At 32.0% G+C, this 17,411-nt stretch overlaps 2 protein-coding genes across 4 annotated transcripts in view; both read right to left on the bottom strand.

The window, feature by feature from the left end:
* Positions 1-686: 686 nt before the first annotated feature.
* LOC106677523 (fibrinogen- and Ig-binding protein) lies at positions 687-13,899 on the bottom strand. 2 transcript variants are annotated; one of them, XM_014415510.2, is made up of 7 exons: positions 13,371-13,899; positions 13,120-13,294; positions 9,555-9,698; positions 9,277-9,468; positions 7,985-8,050; positions 5,262-5,370; positions 687-913 (listed from the first exon to the last, which is right to left on the bottom strand). In XM_014415510.2, exons 1-6 carry the CDS (start codon positions 13,634-13,636, stop codon positions 5,356-5,358), a joined length of 858 nt encoding a protein of 285 aa, XP_014270996.1. In that variant the 5' UTR covers positions 13,637-13,899; the 3' UTR covers positions 687-913; positions 5,262-5,355. The 2 variants fall into 2 exon arrangements, with proteins under 2 accessions (XP_014270996.1, XP_066907247.1); XM_067051146.1 differs by lacking the exons at positions 13,120-13,294; positions 13,371-13,899 and adding an exon at positions 11,696-11,982.
* A 1,691-nt stretch (positions 13,900-15,590) lies between these two features.
* Positions 15,591-17,411, bottom strand: part of LOC106677535 (juvenile hormone acid O-methyltransferase) — a 29,100-nt gene continuing 27,279 nt past the window's right edge. For both annotated transcript variants that reach the window (XR_010844461.1, XR_001342607.3), the window contains 2 exons: positions 17,134-17,290; positions 15,591-15,845 (listed from right to left, as the gene is read on the bottom strand). The gene's annotated coding sequence lies outside the window, so the exon portion shown is untranslated. The remainder of the gene's footprint in view (positions 15,846-17,133; positions 17,291-17,411) is intronic.

Genomic DNA, 17,411 nt, shown 5'->3' with positions numbered 1-17,411 from the left:
ATTAGTGATATTACAGGAATTAAAAAATACTAAAATACAAGTTACTATTGTACAAGTCAAGGTAATTGAATTAAGATAAATCTACAAGACTAATATATATTTATTAATTAATTGTTTGAGAGTGGTTAATTTTAATAAGACAACTTCAGTTGATCCACTTTACTTTTGACTAGATTTATTTAAATTCTCCAGCATTTCAGCCCTCAGAGAATTATCGAGGAGACAACCTCAATTATTGAGTTGTGACAATTCATTAAAAAACGTTTTCCACTTACAGGCCTATCGACCACGTGAATAATTAAAAATATATCATTTAAATGTATCAACAATTATTGACCATGACAATTCATAAAAATATATCATTTAAATGCACCAACACTATTTTTGTCAATTTTTCCTTCTTACCAAAACACAATAACATTAATACTATTGATAGTATTAATGAGTAATGAATTGATATCTGTTAATGAGTAATTGAATAATGAGGTTGTCTCCTTGATAATGTTGGACAATTAAAATAAATTTGGTTGAAGTAAAGTGGATCAATTGAATTTGTGTTATTATTAATGTGAACTTTTACTAATGGAAATCGCAAGATCTATCAAATAATTCTAAATCTAAAAGATTTAAATAAAACATAAAAAAAAAAAAAAAAAAACTATAAATATGAGAACACAATAAAGAGATATTGTAATAGGATGCTTTATTGCTTCTGGGAGTTTATTACTTTCTATTCTACTCTATAGTTTATATTCTTATTTCTACCGTCAAGTGCTTTTTCCATTTTATAGATTGAGAATAAAATCAGTGCGGCACTGTTGGATTGTTATTATCTTATTTTCTTGATAGAGCTCAAACTTGCTATTTGTTCTTGTATTTTTGTTTTTGATCTTACTGGAATTGATAGTCTTGGCTGAGACAGAAAAAATTAGTTGCTTATCTTTGTAATATAAATTGTAAACTAAAAAAAAAAATAATTAAAATATGAAACTAATTGAATAGACTAATTTAAACTTATCATAATTAAAACAAAGCTAAAATCGAAGGGAAAGTATTATCACAGTATGCGTGTAATTCATTTAAAAAATTAGATATTTATCTTTATGTAATATTCAATATATTCCCTGATGGCAGATTATTGTTCATCTCACTTAGACGATAAAATATTAATCGATATGTTTTTTTCTTCCTTTACGTATAACAACTACAAGTATATTGGTGTTTTATACCTTGTTCCCTCATTGGAAAGTTTCCCATAACGAACTCCAAAATAAGCTCAAGATAAAGAAAAGTCCTGGCGATGATTTGGTCCCAGTCATAGCAATCAAAATGTTAACCAGGAAAGCTGTCGTTTTTATCACGTCAATTTTCAACAGTTGCCTTGGTATTGGATACTTTCCGGATACATGGAAGAAAGCCGAACTCATAGTAATTCACAAGGCTGGTAAGAACGCTAAACAAATCAGCAGCTATAGACCTATCAGTTTATTACCCATTTTTAGAAAATTACTGGAATCAGTTATAAAAAACCATCTTAATTCTTTTTTTCAATTCGGTTTTCAATACAGTCATTCCACTTCTCACCAACTGGCAAGACTATCGGAATTTATAATTAGCGGATTCGAAAAAAAAGAGACACACCCTGGTAGCGTTCTTAGATTTGCAACAAGCATTCGATAAGGTCTGGCATCGAGGTCTCCTATATAAACTAAAGAAAACAGGCACTCCAAAATACCTAAACAATATTCTGAGCTCATTCCTCAATGGTAGAACATTTTAAGTCAGTCAATTAATAACAAAAATTCAACCCTTAGACAAATCAATGCCGGTACTCCACAAGGTTCAGTCCTTTCTCCCATTTTGTTTAACTTCTACCTTCACGACATCGTCCAGTCCACACACACCTCCATAGCTATGTTCGCTGACGATACAGCTGTGTTCTCTCAACATGATGACATAATAACAGCTAGAAACACTTTGCAAAGTCACCTTAATGATTTAGAACAATATTTCACTAAATGGTTGATAAGCTTGAATATTGAAAAATGCAACTCAAAAATTTTTACTCTTCGACGCCCACCAGATCCACCGGATCTAATCCTCAAAGGTAAAAGTGTGAAATGGAATCCTGCCAGTGAAACAGTAAGATACCTGGGAATTCACCTAGATCGCCGCCTTACCTGGAATCACCATATCAACATCAAACTAATTCAAACTTATGCAAAGTTAGCAATGCTATATCCTATCCTAAACAGAAATTCCAAACTAAAACCAGAAACAACTGTTCATATATTTAAAACAATCCTCAGGCCACTGCTGATGTATGGGTGTGAAATCTGGGGAGCGGCATCCTTCACGAAAAGGAAAAAACTACAATCTTTTCAAAATAAAGTCCTAAGAATCGCAGTTAATGCTCCTTCCCGAATCCCGGGGGAACATACATAATCATCTGCATGGGAATTAGCTCTGAGATTATTCATTGTTTTATTTATTGATTTTTTTAGTTCATGAACCTGTCGATTTGTGTTTTAACTTATTTATTCCCTTAACTTATTTATTCATTAAATTATATTTTTTTAAAACTTATTTATTCATTTAATGACTTCTTTTGGATAACTTTTTGTTTTTTTAAAATCTATATATTAGTTTTGTTTTTTAAATTTATTTGTTTTTTCTAAGCCCATCTACTGCTGTGACTATTATGTAATTGGTTTGATTTTAAATTGCTATCTAATGATAAAGTTGTTTAACGGATCAAACATAGGTAGCAGATCACTGGAGAGGGTCTGAGAGAGTGAGCTGGGGAGAATACATTTATCAATTAAATGAAATGAAATTGTTAAATAGATAAAAAAATTAAAATATTTGTATTAAGTGTGTAGACAAGTATTGATTGTAAAAGGAAAAGATAAGGGGAACAAAATTATTGTTACATCACATAAATATATGAATTGTATACATGTTCGATCGTGGATTGATTGGTATGCTGCGTAATGTAGCAACCCAATGCATTTGGCCAGCCTGGCTAAATAAGACATCTGGGCCCTGTTTAATGAAAGCTCATATTATTGGTTTATAGTACAAGTATACAAACTACTTAGCACTGCCACTAATACTTTTTTTTTATGATAGTGATGATTATTAGTGATATTACAGGAATTAAAAAATACTAAAATACAAGTTACTATTGTACAAGTCAAGGTAATTGAATTAAGATAAATCTACAAGACTAATAGTATTAGTTTGTACTTTATTATGAAACAAGGGCCAGGTGTTTTCACTATAATAAAAGCGGACAGCACGTACCTGTAATATCTTCCTCAACAACATTATTTTTTTTAAATGTGTTTATTTCTGAGAAATACAAAAAGTGAATCTATTTAAATAATTAAAAACATATAGAAAATGGAAAAGATATGTCTGTTGAAGTCTGCAATTTCAACTCAAACACAAAACAAAACTTAAAAAAAAGAAGTTATATGTTTAAAAAATTATGCTTTTAAATAGTCAATAATTAAAAATAACAATACATTGTTACATTTAATGAAATATAACAATAATATAAAATGTTAAATGTCAAACTGTTGTATGGCATTGATTCTTTGCATGCTAACAAAGTTAGCTCAGTTGACCTTCCAGTGTAGCCCGCCGTACATAGTTGCAAAGAGCTTTCCAATTAGATCCTTTTAACAAAGTGAATAATTGTTCTGGAGAGTAGGTCCACTGCCCAAAATATTTTATTATAATTTCACTATTGTATATATCTTACCAATTTCCTAGCCTGTCTGCAATTCAATATTGGTCTGGAAAAAGTTATTAGAGAATCAAAGGTTCAGACCAGTGGAACCATTTTTAATGATATCGTACAAATCCTAGGATATGCAGATCAAAAGCAGGCCTTAGATAGAAGAGGCCTTTCTTGCCCTTTATGATCCTGCCAAGAAGCTGGGACTTGTTGTTAATACCAACAAAACAAAATATATGGTAGCTGGTCAAGAAAGAGGTTTTAATAAAGATTTTGTCCAAATTGGTCATTACTCTTTCATACAAGTTGAGGAGTTTGTGTACCTCGGATCACAAGTTCATACCACCAATGATATTTCGGCCAAGGTAAGATGTTTTGCACCGGCCAACCTAGATTATATCAAACCTTAATTCGACCAGTGCTCCTCTACGCCTTGGAAAACTTGGGGACTTTCGAAGCCCAATGAAAGGGATCTCCAAACATTTGAGAGAAAGATACTCAGACACATCTACGGCCCAGTAAAGGATTGTTCAGTTTGTAGAAGACACACAAATAGGGAAGTCTACTTGTTAACTGATGAGCCTGATGTTGGAAAACTAGTGAGAATTGGTAGGCTGCACAGGGCAGGATGGGGACTGATGAGATCCCAAATAAACTTCTCAATGAGCGCCTACATGGAACATGGCCGAGAGGCCGCCCAAAGCTTCGATGGTTGGATGGTGTTAAAGAGGGTTCAAGGACACTGCTCGGATTGAGGAATTGGAGAGCAGCTGCACTTAACAGATTAAACTGGTGGAGGCTACTTGAGGAGGCCAGGACCCAGTAATGGGTTGTCGCGCCGATTGAATAAAATGATGATGATATATCTCAGCAATATGGTTGCTCAGCGGAAGTTATCACAAGATGGAGAAATGGAAGATAGAATGTCGCAGTTTCAAAACTATATGGTTGCTCAGCTTTAGTTGTAACAAGATGGAGAAGTGGAAGATGGAATGTGGCAGTTTCAAAACTATATGGTTACTTAGCTATTAGGAATAATCTAATTAGGAAAAATAATTTGTCTTCGATCTCCAGCAATTTAACAATTAGCCCCCTGAACCTTTATGGGTTGCAGCGGGACAGATTTAGTTTTTTATATACATGAAAACAACAATTTTATTGAATTTACATATTTCAAGTATTTAAAAAAAAATTAATACATATATATGTATGTGTTTGGCCTTTTTACTTACATGAAAATACAAGCCCTAGCATTTTATTCTTAGTGTACAAAAAAAAAGTTATCTAATTCATGATTTGTAGTAAAAATAAAATAAATATGGATATCATGCAATTGAAATTATCAAATATTGAAACTAATAAAAATTTGATCGTAATATTTAACAAATTTCCATATTCATTATAAAAGTTAGCATTTTTCCCCACTTAAAAAAATCAAATAAAAAGTTATGAACCCATGTTCAGTAAAATAAAAACATTTTAATGAAATTAAATATATAGATAAATAATAAATTACTTTTCCTTTTTTAGTATCCAGGTTTTCCTGCATCCTTTGGAACTGGAAACTAGGAAAAACATGCGAAAGGTCGGCCATCTGTAACTTCCCATGATCAATCTATTTCTAGCTGATGACAGAGAACAATTTTCAGTGTTATTGTCAAATAATTTAGAAATATTTCTAAATACATATATTTCAAGTTTTTAATCATTTACCTTGGAGAAATGAGAGGGAAAAAATCTCAATCTCTATAATTTGGAATCAAATATCTTACTGCTTATAATTTATTAAGCATTTCCTCAAAATGAACAAAACATTATTTTTTTTATATGTAAATAATCTTTTCACACTCCTCAGACTGATTATTGTTCAAACCAACCAAATTGCATCCAATTTACAAAAAACAAACATTTTGAGACTTAAATTGGATATAATTTGTTTCATTTGAACAATTATGTTAGGTAATGACCTGAATTTAATTTAAAAACAAATTCTGGAGTCATGCTTAAAAGAACATTTACACATTTCAATTAATTTTTATTTTTTTCCCCAAGAAACAAAAAATTGATACTGATAGAAATATTTAATCAGTATTCATTATACATTTTCAAAACTGCTTAAAAGAACATTTACACATTTCAATTAATTTTTATTTTTTTCCCCAAGAAACAAAAAATTGATACTGATAGAAATATTTAATCAGTATTCATTATACATTTTCAAAACTAAATGCACTCGTTAGTAGATAAAAACATTAAAATAAAATTATCATATATATATATATATATGATATATACATATCTTTTTTTTTATCAATAGTTGATTTTTATGTATAAATGATTTTAGTTATGTTTTTATTTTATGTATATCGTTCCAGTACTGTTTATTTGTTGTGTTAAATCAAAAAAGTAAGCTAACCAATTTTGATCAGTAAAATATGCAGTCACAAAAGATATTGTTTAAAGCCAAGATACTGGCCTGTCCTACAAAAAGTCCACTGTGCAGTGTTAGTTTGTGAAATAGAAGTCATCAAAAACCATCAGTCATAAAATAAAATAAAATCATAGAAGAGCATAAATTGGTTAGTGTTGTACAACATAGAATTTTAAGTATATTTTAATTTAACTGCCTGTTCTTATTTCTTAGAAACCTGACCTAAGATAAAGAGTCTATAATATTATATATAATAAAATAAAAATTCTCATATCTATTTAATATTTAATCTTTTTATGTAACCCTGTCATCTTCAAAACTATACTTAAGATATGAGAATTAGTAAAAACTATTAAAAATACCCTTTATTTATTTTTAAATAATAATGAATATTACAATATATATGCAGCGGATTGACCATATATGAATTTGAAAATGGTGAGGGCCACGGTCAATAAGGTCAATCTTGTCTTTGCTTTATTTTAAAACTCGACCCAAAACAACAGCCCTGATGAAGACCTACGTTGTGGGTCGAAAGGACAGCCATGAATTACTAATTGAAAACTATTTTTCTGCTTCACTGTAGCCCTCACCATCTCCTTCAAATTAAAATAAAATATATGATCATTGGAGTTGACGTTTAGGAATGAATACTAGTAATTAATCTGAAGATTTTAATGAAGTTCATGCTCAGGAAAATACCAATTTGTTTTAGGTTTTGATTTAAGATACTTTGTTAGTCAGAAATCTGTCAAGAAGTTTGTAAAGAAATGACATTTTAGAATTGTTTTATTTAAATAGAAAATATTTCAGCATAACCATGAAGGCCCATCTAAAAAGTTGCAGCAGCTAGCAAAGATATTAGTGGAGCAAACACACAGGGGCTGTGTTACTATAATTTAATTTTTTTTTTTAAATCCACTAACAAGCATTCTTAAATACGTGAAAGAAATGAAATAGAAATAATAATATAAAAAAATCAGTCATAGCTCAGAGTTAATAAAAGTATATTTATAATTTTATCTCTTAGTCTGCTTAAACTATAAGAAAAATCTTATTGCGTTTAATTATTTAATAAATTCAAAACATTGGAAATTTTGATGGTTGGTGATTCAGAGGCTAAATTGGTCTTATATCGATGACCTTACTTCTCATTGGTACTAAGTACATTTCCACCAACTTTACTAATAATACAATTAATGGTTCTCTCTTTTAGGAAACTTCATCGAAAAGTTGTAATTCTCCTCAAAGAGAGAACCTTAATTGTATTTTTTTCAAAGGTAGTGAAAATGTACTTAGCAACACTGAGAAGTAAGACATCTATATACTGGTAAATAAAAATAATATGATATCTTGTTGTAAGTCCTACTTCAGTTTAAAGCTAATATCAGCAATATTTTTGCACTAATTTTAATAATTAGATTTCTATAGTCATTTCATAGCATTTGGTTATGGAATGCTTCATTTGAAAATCATTTTAAAAAATGTAAGAGGAATACCTCTTTCTAAATATACAACATAATATTAACAAGAAATAAATTTCAAATAACGTTTCTGTACTTTTTCAATTATCTATCTATATACACATTTAGACTATGTATCAATCTTTCTGGTTGTTCAACTGTAAAAGTAAAAAATGACGCATAAGAAATCAAGTTTGGAAAAGAAGTAAGAATTGATGAAGATATAAAAATAAACACAGTAAATGTGTTTATAATAAATTTACAATATTTAATTACAACATTTAAAATAAGTTTAAAATAAATATTATAATAATCACAGTTATAATGTATGACATTGACCATTACCATAAGATGTGATGATTTAGACTTTTTGGCTTCGCTTGAACTGCTCCCTGGTGACTCTTTTTCCAGCTGTAAGTCAAAATAATAAATAATTTTTTTGTGAAAACCATATTTGTAATACAGTTTTGTTGCCAATGGAAAATTATCATATTTAAAACCTTTGAAATAGCAAAAAAATTTTTGTATATGCCTTCGTGGGGAAATTTGAAAAAAATTTGTTGTTCATCATCCAATGCATTGATCCTAGAATGTGCCATCTTATAAAAATTTTATGACTGAGGTGACAAGAACAAAAATTTGTGGATGAAGAAATTCAAACTTGTGTTTAATTCAAAGGTTTATTAGGCATTACAATAAAATACAGTATATTAAAAACAAAAATATACTTACATAACGTTATGAAATATTTTCTTTTTATATTCTTTGTAAATATCATAAAGTGATCAGAATTATAAGTGATGAACAACCATCATTAGTTGTTAGATTGGATGTCTTAATAAACTTAATCTATGTTTGTATGAATAACTTAAAAACTGTAAGGAATTTGTAAAAATGTATTAGATATTTTTTAATTTATCATCAAAGTTTTAATTTTAATATATAATATCATCTTATATGAGTTTACATAATCAAAGATTGATAGTACATGTTTTTGTAATCTTAAGATTGTTGAATTAATTAAAGTACCTATTCACTGCAGAGTATTCCATTTTATATTGTTTGGGGGGGGGGGGGGGGTCTGTATTGATGCTAAATTGGAGAATAATATTAAATATTCCAAATTTTTTTAAATAGCTTGTTCAACTACATCAGGGTAGAAGGAATCTTAGCAAAACAGTGTTGCCACGATCGTGTTTCAGTTGAATTAGACACAATAAATATTTTGAATTATAGTAAAATTTATATTCAGATATAATTGACAAAAATCAATAATCTTTAATAACTATAAATAAACGAAAGCAATTATTTTCTCTTGGTCTTACATACATAATGAGTTACATTACGAATTTATAGTTACAATTAACAAATTCATTAAAGTGAATGAGTCGCTCTGAACTGATCTAAACTTAGTTTTCTCTACTTCAAGAAAGAACAAATGCTTACTGAGGAATAAGCATCTTATGAAACTATCCAAGAAAAGGAATGCATCGACCTGAAGGTTAGAGTAAAATCAAAAAGAGTATATTCATTAAAAATATAAAAGAGAACTTCCTCTCTAATATTGGAAAATACAAATTGTAATTTTAGACTAACTTGCCTTACCTCGCCGATAAAATTGTAATTTGAATACTTGCTTTAGTAAGGAGCGACCTGTTGTCTTGTTTAAGCTGAGCTATCTTCACCCTCTCTTTCTCCAGTTGGGTTTCGAAGGCCATAGCTTCACTCCTCGCCAGTATGTAGTTGTTCTTTTCATTGTTTAATTCCGTCAAAGTCTTGGACAATTCTTCGCTCAAGAGTTCTGTCTTTTCTTCCAGCTTTTCCTTTTCCTAAAATATTAAAATAAACACAAATTATATATTGCTAACAAAAACTTAATTTCTTTATTTCAAATTTACAATATTAGTATACTAACGGCCTTGACAATGTTGAATTCTTCTTGAAGCGCAGCGAGAAGACTTTTCAAAAGATTTATTTCTCGAATAGACCCCGCCATTATTCGCTCATCTGATGTCAGGAGTGACTTTAACGATACCACTTGCAGTTTCAAATTATCTACCTGAAAAATTAATTAACGTGGGACCATTATGACATTATTCCCTCTTACAAATTGATATTTTAATGAAAGCGAGGGTTAAAAAAAAAAATATTTTTTTAAAGTAGTAATTTAAATGTTTTCGACTACGTTTTTGTATTCTGGTGGACATTCAAATGAAACACTTGAAGAATCTTGTTGATAAAATTATCTGGTTTATAAATATTAGATATCAGAGCATATTGCATAGTCACAATGAACCCCAGTTTACGTTTCAATCTATGGCATACGCGTTTAATAATTTTAAACTTTTGCTGCACCACTATCAAATTAGTGAAAAAGGAATAAACGTTTTTTTCATGTCGCAATCCAGCAATCAGAGTCCATTATCTAGTTCTTAATGATCCTAACCAAAATGCATAACCACATTCCATTAGAGCATATCACATCTCACAAAAAAAAATAAGGTTTTTATTTTGTATTTGACCTACTCACATAGATTATACGATTGGGGACACTTTGTGACAACCCAACTTCCAATTAAAAATAAAATTAAGACGGTTTTTTGATCAGATGTGCACACACACATACATGTACGGTACAACGATCCACTAAAAGCCTCCGCTATTACTCTCAGCAGCCATCCAATCATCTTTATTTACTAAGTTTCTCGGATCGGTGGGGGCACTATCAAGTCATCTGGTGTTGGGTCTCCATACTTATCTTGTTCGATAAAAGAACTGCCTAGCCATTTTACTGGGGATTTCACTGCTGTTCATTCTTGCGACATACCCTCTTCATCTGGTGTTGGATCTCCTTACTCATCTTGTTCGATAAAGGAACTACCTAACCATTTTACCGGGGATTTTACTGCTTTTCATTCTTGCGACATGCCCTTTTCATCTCATCTGTTGGATCTACACGTTTGCCTCTAGTGGCAATCCTAGACTGGAATAAGTGCTTGGTAAACGAAGGAAGGAACAAATGCCGGTATATGTATGGCATGTTCTTTTGACATTTGTCGGCTATTACGTTCGATATACTCTATTTCATTATAAAATGGAACAAAATAAACATAGGCTAATTGAAAGGAAACGTAAATATCAGTAATGTAGGTTGTAGCTGATCAAAATTCATATAAATAACACTGCATAACCTATAAATTCAACCTTGGCTCTAGATTTGTTATCAGAAACTTTTTAATTTTATTGTCAAGATATATTGTGGCTTCATAAATATATATTTGTGATATGTTAAATAAAAAATAAACTTCTAGTTAATTAACAAGCTTTTCAACAGTGTATTTACTCCGAATCGATAGAATTTTAAGATATACAATCTTAAACAAGAGATTATTGAATCCAAAGTTTGGGGAAACTCATGAACAGTGTACCTCTTGATAGTCACGGGCAGAGCGTCAAGTTGCATTCAGCTTATCCCGTGCCATGCACGGACAGGGTAAGGCGTTCAAATAGCAACAAGGAACAAAGAAGTACCAATCCCGGCAGAACGATTAACAGAATGACATTTTATCGATATTATTCCGCCAACTGCCAATAAGGCCAAACCGTGTAGACTCTGTGCAGTGTGCTGTTCGAAAAGAATAAGTAGACAAAAAGTGGTGGAAGGAAACAAGATACTACTGCCCGGATTGTGACGTTATGTATCCCGTGTTTTAAAATTTGTTATACATGGACTAACTACTAACAAGATACATATAAAACACGTTTTAAAATATTTTTTTATTATTTGCCGAAGTATTCGAAGTATGAAGTATCCGAACATGAACTTTAATTTCTTGGACAAGAATTCGGAATTTGACCACACTGTGAAAGGGTTAACTATACCCTGGAGAGTACAAATATTCATCTGTTGACAGGTCCAAAATGGTGCGAGGGCCCTTTGATCTGTCCCCACAATCCGACATTAAACGGGTCCACTGCAAATTGAGGCCAACTTAGTACTCACCCCTAACCCACTACAAATAACACACCCACACTTCTGCGCATGCCCCAATTTACCATTGTGTAGCAAACATGTTGAAGCAACTTCATACTTCCAACCTTCAAAAATCTTTCACAATTCGTGTCATTAAAGAGATCATAAATTTCCACATTTTTCATCTTTGTCAGCTATTAGTATTGTTATTCGCCAGGTATTCTTTCATTGAGACAAAAAATCTTTCCAATATTTTTCTCCTAAAAATGAGTGGTCAGGCTTAGTCGATGCTCTGATTTTTTCAGTTGTACCACTGCTAAAGAAAAGCAACAATAATTTTTCAAATGCACCTTTATACAGTGTTTTTTTTCAATGTCATAAAAGAGTATGAATCAATTATGTAGATTACATTAAAAAAAGTAGCCCCAAAATGATTAAAGTGTAATTTCAAGCTTAGTCTATGCATTTACTAGGACATCTGTTAAAATATCTGAATGTGATTGCAATACCACTAATAATCGTTGTTTTAATACAGTTTCCATAATGCTAGTGAAAACTGTAGTAGTCATTATCATTGTGTACATTATGAAATTTGCTGTCGCGGTAGTACTGTCAGAATTTGATGATAATCAATACTATCTCTACATGTGCGACTACTATTTGGGCTGGGTGTAAGAGCGACAAACGTTTGATAACGAAAGAACTGTCCTTCGAAACGAATAACAATTGTTATCTTTATTTGGTTTCCCAGTTGGCCACTAGTGTTGTTGTCAGTACGTTCTGTTTTGGTTACTAACCATTACGTCAGTTCTTTTCTTGTTTTCAGTTCTTCTTTTTGTGAATTGTGATAGTGCTAATTGTTGAACTGCTTATAAAACTTTAGATTTCACATTTTATCTTTTAAATAACCAACTATAGAAATAAATTGAAAATTGATATATTTTGAAATCGATGAATTTCTAACTTAATTCACTAAACATCTCTTTGTTTTCATATCAAGTATTTTTACCCACTATAAAATAATAACGGCAATTAAAACTAACAGGATAGTATTCTCTAACTCATTTCGTTCCTTCGTTTCATCATTTTTTTTTTTTAAACAGTTCTTTAGAACTATAGTGTTTTATAAAGAACTGTTACACTTTATAACCTCATAGTACCTACCTTAGAAATAAATTGAACCTCTATGTTTCATATTTGCTGTTTGATTGTGATGGCAGTTGTATTAATGATTAGTTTTAGTAATCATACATCAAGTTAAAGGTAAGAATAGATCCACTATCAGTAACAAGCGCTGTTCATTCTTTCCACTGTTATACAATTTGCATGACAGCTTGTATGGCACAGAGGAATGTGCCTTTACACACCCTCTCACTCCTCTGGATCTAGTCCAAACTTGAATCAACAAGAATAGGCTCAACACAGTCCTCGAAATTACATCACGATTTAAAATGAAATCAAAGAGGAAAGTGGAATGAGCCACTATTTTAGATCTTGCCGGCATTACCTCAGCGCTTTTCGATGTCAGTTGGACTTCCTGCGTTTCCGAATTTTCTCTTTTTCGTTCCAAAGCATTTTTCAAGAAACGACTGTAAGCCAAATATGCCAAGAGCTTCGATCTCGAATCGAAAATATTCAAGTCATCTGACATTATTTCTGCGCCTCCCCGACATGAAGAAATCCTTCAAAGAACAAGAGAACAATTACTTCTTTGACATAACAAGAACTAAGCTATACACAACTGGACAAAATGCCTACCTTGTTTGTGGATAGCAAGTGAGTTGGGCTCCTCCCGATCTAGCCACCCGATTACATTTCTTCAGATCGCCAATTGGAGGACTAGGTACCCTCGTAGAGGTACATGTTGCACTATTTACAGATGTGACTTGACTCAACACTGTCTTTAACCTCACATTTTTCAACAGCCTTCCGTGATGTTTAGTTTTATGGAACCTTATCTTTTTCTTGGAACTGTATTTTTCTGTAGGGCTCTCACGTTTTAAACTCACTCTCCCATTTTCCATCTTTACACTGAGAAAGCGAAGTATAAATTCAATGCAAACTGGCAGTTTGAGTTGTCATAATATCTTCTCGTTGGCAAAGAAGGTTTAATCCAGCTGTTACCTTCACCTAAGGGAAATATCTGGAACGCTTTGAGCATCTTACGGTCTTTATTATTAGAATTTTAATTTACAATTTTTTAGTGTGATTTGAATTTGATGTCATACTTGGCTTACATAATTTTATTTTTTAAGTAATGAATAACATTTTTTATTTATGAGGTTATGTATGCTGTAATCATATTGATTTCTAATATAGAAATATTTCGTCTTTCTATTACAATTACAAATTAAAGAGTGAACTTTGTAAACTCTAATTTGTGGATTTATATAATTATGCTAAAGTTAGTCCATATTAACCTGTACTGATTTTTGTCGATATTTAAATGAAATATTACGTGAACTTAATTTTCATTAGAGTATTAGGTACTGGCTGCTGTAATACTTAGGGGAGGCTCTGTTCTTTGAAAAGTGACTTGAGTCGAGTCCTCATCGGTAAGAACATTGGTTTGAGACGTAACTTGGAAACATTTAAAGCGGGTGCCCTATTACGAGGACTGCCTGTACTTGTGAGAAGGAGCGTTGTAACGAGGACTGCCTGTACTTGTGAGAAGGAGCGTTGTAACGGGGACTGCCTGTACTTGTGAGAAGGAGCGTTGTAACGAGGACTGCCTGTACTTGTGAGAAGGAGCGTTGTAACGAGGATTGCCTGTACTTGTGAGAAGGAGCGTTGTAACGAGGACTGCCTGTACTTGTGAGAAGGAGTGCCTGTACTTGTGAGAAGGAGCGTTGTAACGAGGACTGCCTGTACTTGTGAGAAGGAGCGTTGCTGTCGGCAGGTGTGGTATCGCCTCATATCTTGGTCATCTTCTTCTTATTTATGGTTTATTAAAAATGTAGAATTCATAACAAAAATTATTTTAGTTTTAACCAAACAAGGCAAATTAGCTCTCGAGCTCTAAGAAAAGGGGTCTTAGAAAATGAATCTCAGATACAGTTTCAACTAACGCTGGTAATTTGGGAACTTCAGGATAGTTTAAAAATAAAATAAATTAACATATTTAAGGAAAAAAATGTTTATTGGAAGGGGAAAAAAAAGTAAGGAACAGGTAAAATTAATATTTAATAAATAAAAGAATAATCTAAATTTGTAATGAGAGAATAAAAAAATAAAATAAATACATATATAATAAAATGATCTAAAAACATATACATAAATTAAAACGAAGGATACATACAGAGGTGAGCTTTGGGCTTCACTAATCATCAGATTCCTTCAATCCATCCAATCCTTGAAATCCAAATCCATTAATAATCCTAATTACGCCACAAGCAAACTTATCCATAAGGCTTCAACATCCCATTCGTTGCAGATTTGGCACAAAATAAATACAGCTTTGATTCCAAAATCCTAACCCACCCATAAGATCTATATCTTATCCACCTAGGCGTCTGAAAAGAGGATGGCCACGGCCATTTCTACATTACGCGCAACCATTGGCTGGTTCCTTCCCAGCATTATCATGTGTTATCAATAAAAATTGTCAGATTTACTTAATGTATTTTAAAGTAAACTTGTAAATTCCAATAAATAAATATATATATAAAACAAAATTAGTGATCATACATCATTTTTTAATCCCGTACCTCCCTCTTCCCACATGATTCGTCGTAAATAAGAAAAGATAGACCTCATAAAATCCACCCATCACCAGACCTTATCATCCACCTAATGGTATATGGAGTGGAGCACCTGATGGTATATGGAGTGGAGATAGTGATAAACATCGATTTTTTTTTTCGGTTGAACAGGTCGAATAGGCACATTCCTAGATCAGTCAGTAACGACTTATGTTGCCTTTTGTTCCCTCAAGTCTTTAGGTAATAAAACATAAAATAATTTATTTTTATTTGCATTGTATAAGCGTTTATTTTTTCTTAAATATTACAACAATATAACAGTCCAATATTTCTTATGTAATAATATATAAATAATAATATTAATAATAAAATACTTCATGGAGTTAAAGTTAAAACTGCTCTTCACATCAGCTGCAGTACCTTGTCAAATTGCTCTTCACATCAGCTGCGGTACCTTGTCATTCTTTCAGGGAGTTATCCTTGAGCACACTGTACATGAGATGTGTAGAGGATGTCATATAGATTTCTCGGTCTAAAAAAACAGTATATATATATTAATAAAAAATAAAATTCATAAATATTTCTTAATGATTCCAGAGCTCATTGAATATTTCTTCAAACTTTTAAGGAAAAAAAAAAAAAAAAACTTTTTCCTTTGTTCAAATTGACATAGTACTTGTCCTGGCACATAACAGGGGTGTCATTGTATACTATGGTTCCTGGTCATTGATAAATTAAAACAAAATAACAATTGGGGAGTAGAATTAAAACAATAAAGGCCTAACGAAAGATTGGATGCCGATACCACCAATAGTTCTCAACATGCATCTGTCCAGTGACGTCTCTTCAAACCTAAATCTATTAGATAAGATTTAACGTAATCTTCCCATCTACGTTTCGGTCAAACCCTCGGGCGTCTAAGCGTCGGTTCAATATTTATTACTATTTTAGGGATCAGTTCGTTACTAAGCCCTAGAACATTACTCCCCCACCTTATTCTCTGCAATGATATAACCAGAATTATATTTACGGGGTGCAGTTCCCTCAATGAAAGGGCCGACCGTAGCTCAGGGCGGTTGAGGCGGAGGTCTTATAAACCTGAGAGCTTCGGGCGGCGCCGGTTCGAATCCGGCCTAGGGTGTGGACTTATTTCATTTCGTGGGACCGCCGCCACACAAAAATGAAAAACCTGACTCTCTACTATGGTTAGAATAAGTTCGTGACCTCTAGCTTTCTAAATTCTCCAGTTAACTCAACCTTTTTCGGTCCTAATATTTTATATAGTACTCGTTTTTTCCTAAACGAACCTTAGGTGCAGTTGTTCCCTTAGTGTAAGAGCCCACGATTCGTATCCCAGAAATAATATTTACCTTTAATAATAATAACCCAGATTATATTCCCACCCTAAATATGTAATTTTAATTTAGTTTTACTTTTCGTTTTTGAACTGGACTTACCGCGCACATACAGGGCTTGCATCATTCGACTTGGGGGACCTCGAACCTGCATTTCCGTCGAAATAAGGAAGCTTGAATTCGAATTTTGGCACAATGGCAATACTTTCCCCTTACTTTCTATTTCATTTACAGGTAAATAAAAGTAAAAAGTGACATTTATTTTTATTTTGTCTCTCTCGCAATTTAAGGTAAATGTGTTGGTTGAGGGGAGTAAATGAAAATTTATCAATGTCAAGAACAGAATACAAATATGAAGGATATTGTATTTAAATATAAATAATAATATTCAAAAATTACTAAAATAAAACCAGACCATCTCCATCTCAAATAAACAAAAACTGTAAGAGTAAAGCGGCCACCTACCAAAGAATCTAAAGTAAATAAGATCAATCCATGTCATGTTGCTGAGTCCTCTAGAGGCCCCGGATGATCTTGATCAGGAAGACGAACTGCTCTCCAGTCATTGATCTCTTGAGCACCTTGGATCCCTTCTCTGGAATGAACACCGCCTTCAAGATTTCTGGAATGGAAATAACATCAAGAGGAGTTGAGCTATCCCTAAATCAACTCAAGGATACAATATTTATCTAAGAGAGAAATACTTTATTCATATATGCTGCCTAAATACATTAGGTTGCTAT

The sequence above is a fragment of the Halyomorpha halys genome, unplaced genomic scaffold (genome assembly GCF_000696795.3).
Source record: "Halyomorpha halys isolate HHAL.00 unplaced genomic scaffold, Hhal_1.1 Scaffold102.1, whole genome shotgun sequence".
NCBI classification, from domain to species: Eukaryota; Metazoa; Arthropoda; class Insecta; order Hemiptera; family Pentatomidae; genus Halyomorpha; species Halyomorpha halys.
The sequence above is the reverse complement of the archived record's forward strand: the minus strand, read 5'-3'. Positions and strand labels throughout refer to the sequence as shown.

Coding starts and splice junctions, on each gene's coding strand:
- LOC106677523 (XM_014415510.2), bottom strand. CDS start 13,636: ATGGAAAATGGGAGAGTGAGTTTAAAACGTGAGAGCCCTACAGAAAAA. Junction 13,295..13,370: donor ACTTGCTATCCACAAACAAG/GTAGGCATTTTG, acceptor TGTTCTTTGAAG/GATTTCTTCATGTCGGGGAG. Junction 9,699..13,119: donor TGACATCGAAAAGCGCTGAG/GTAATGCCGGCA, acceptor TTAATTTTTCAG/GTAGATAATTTGAAACTGCA.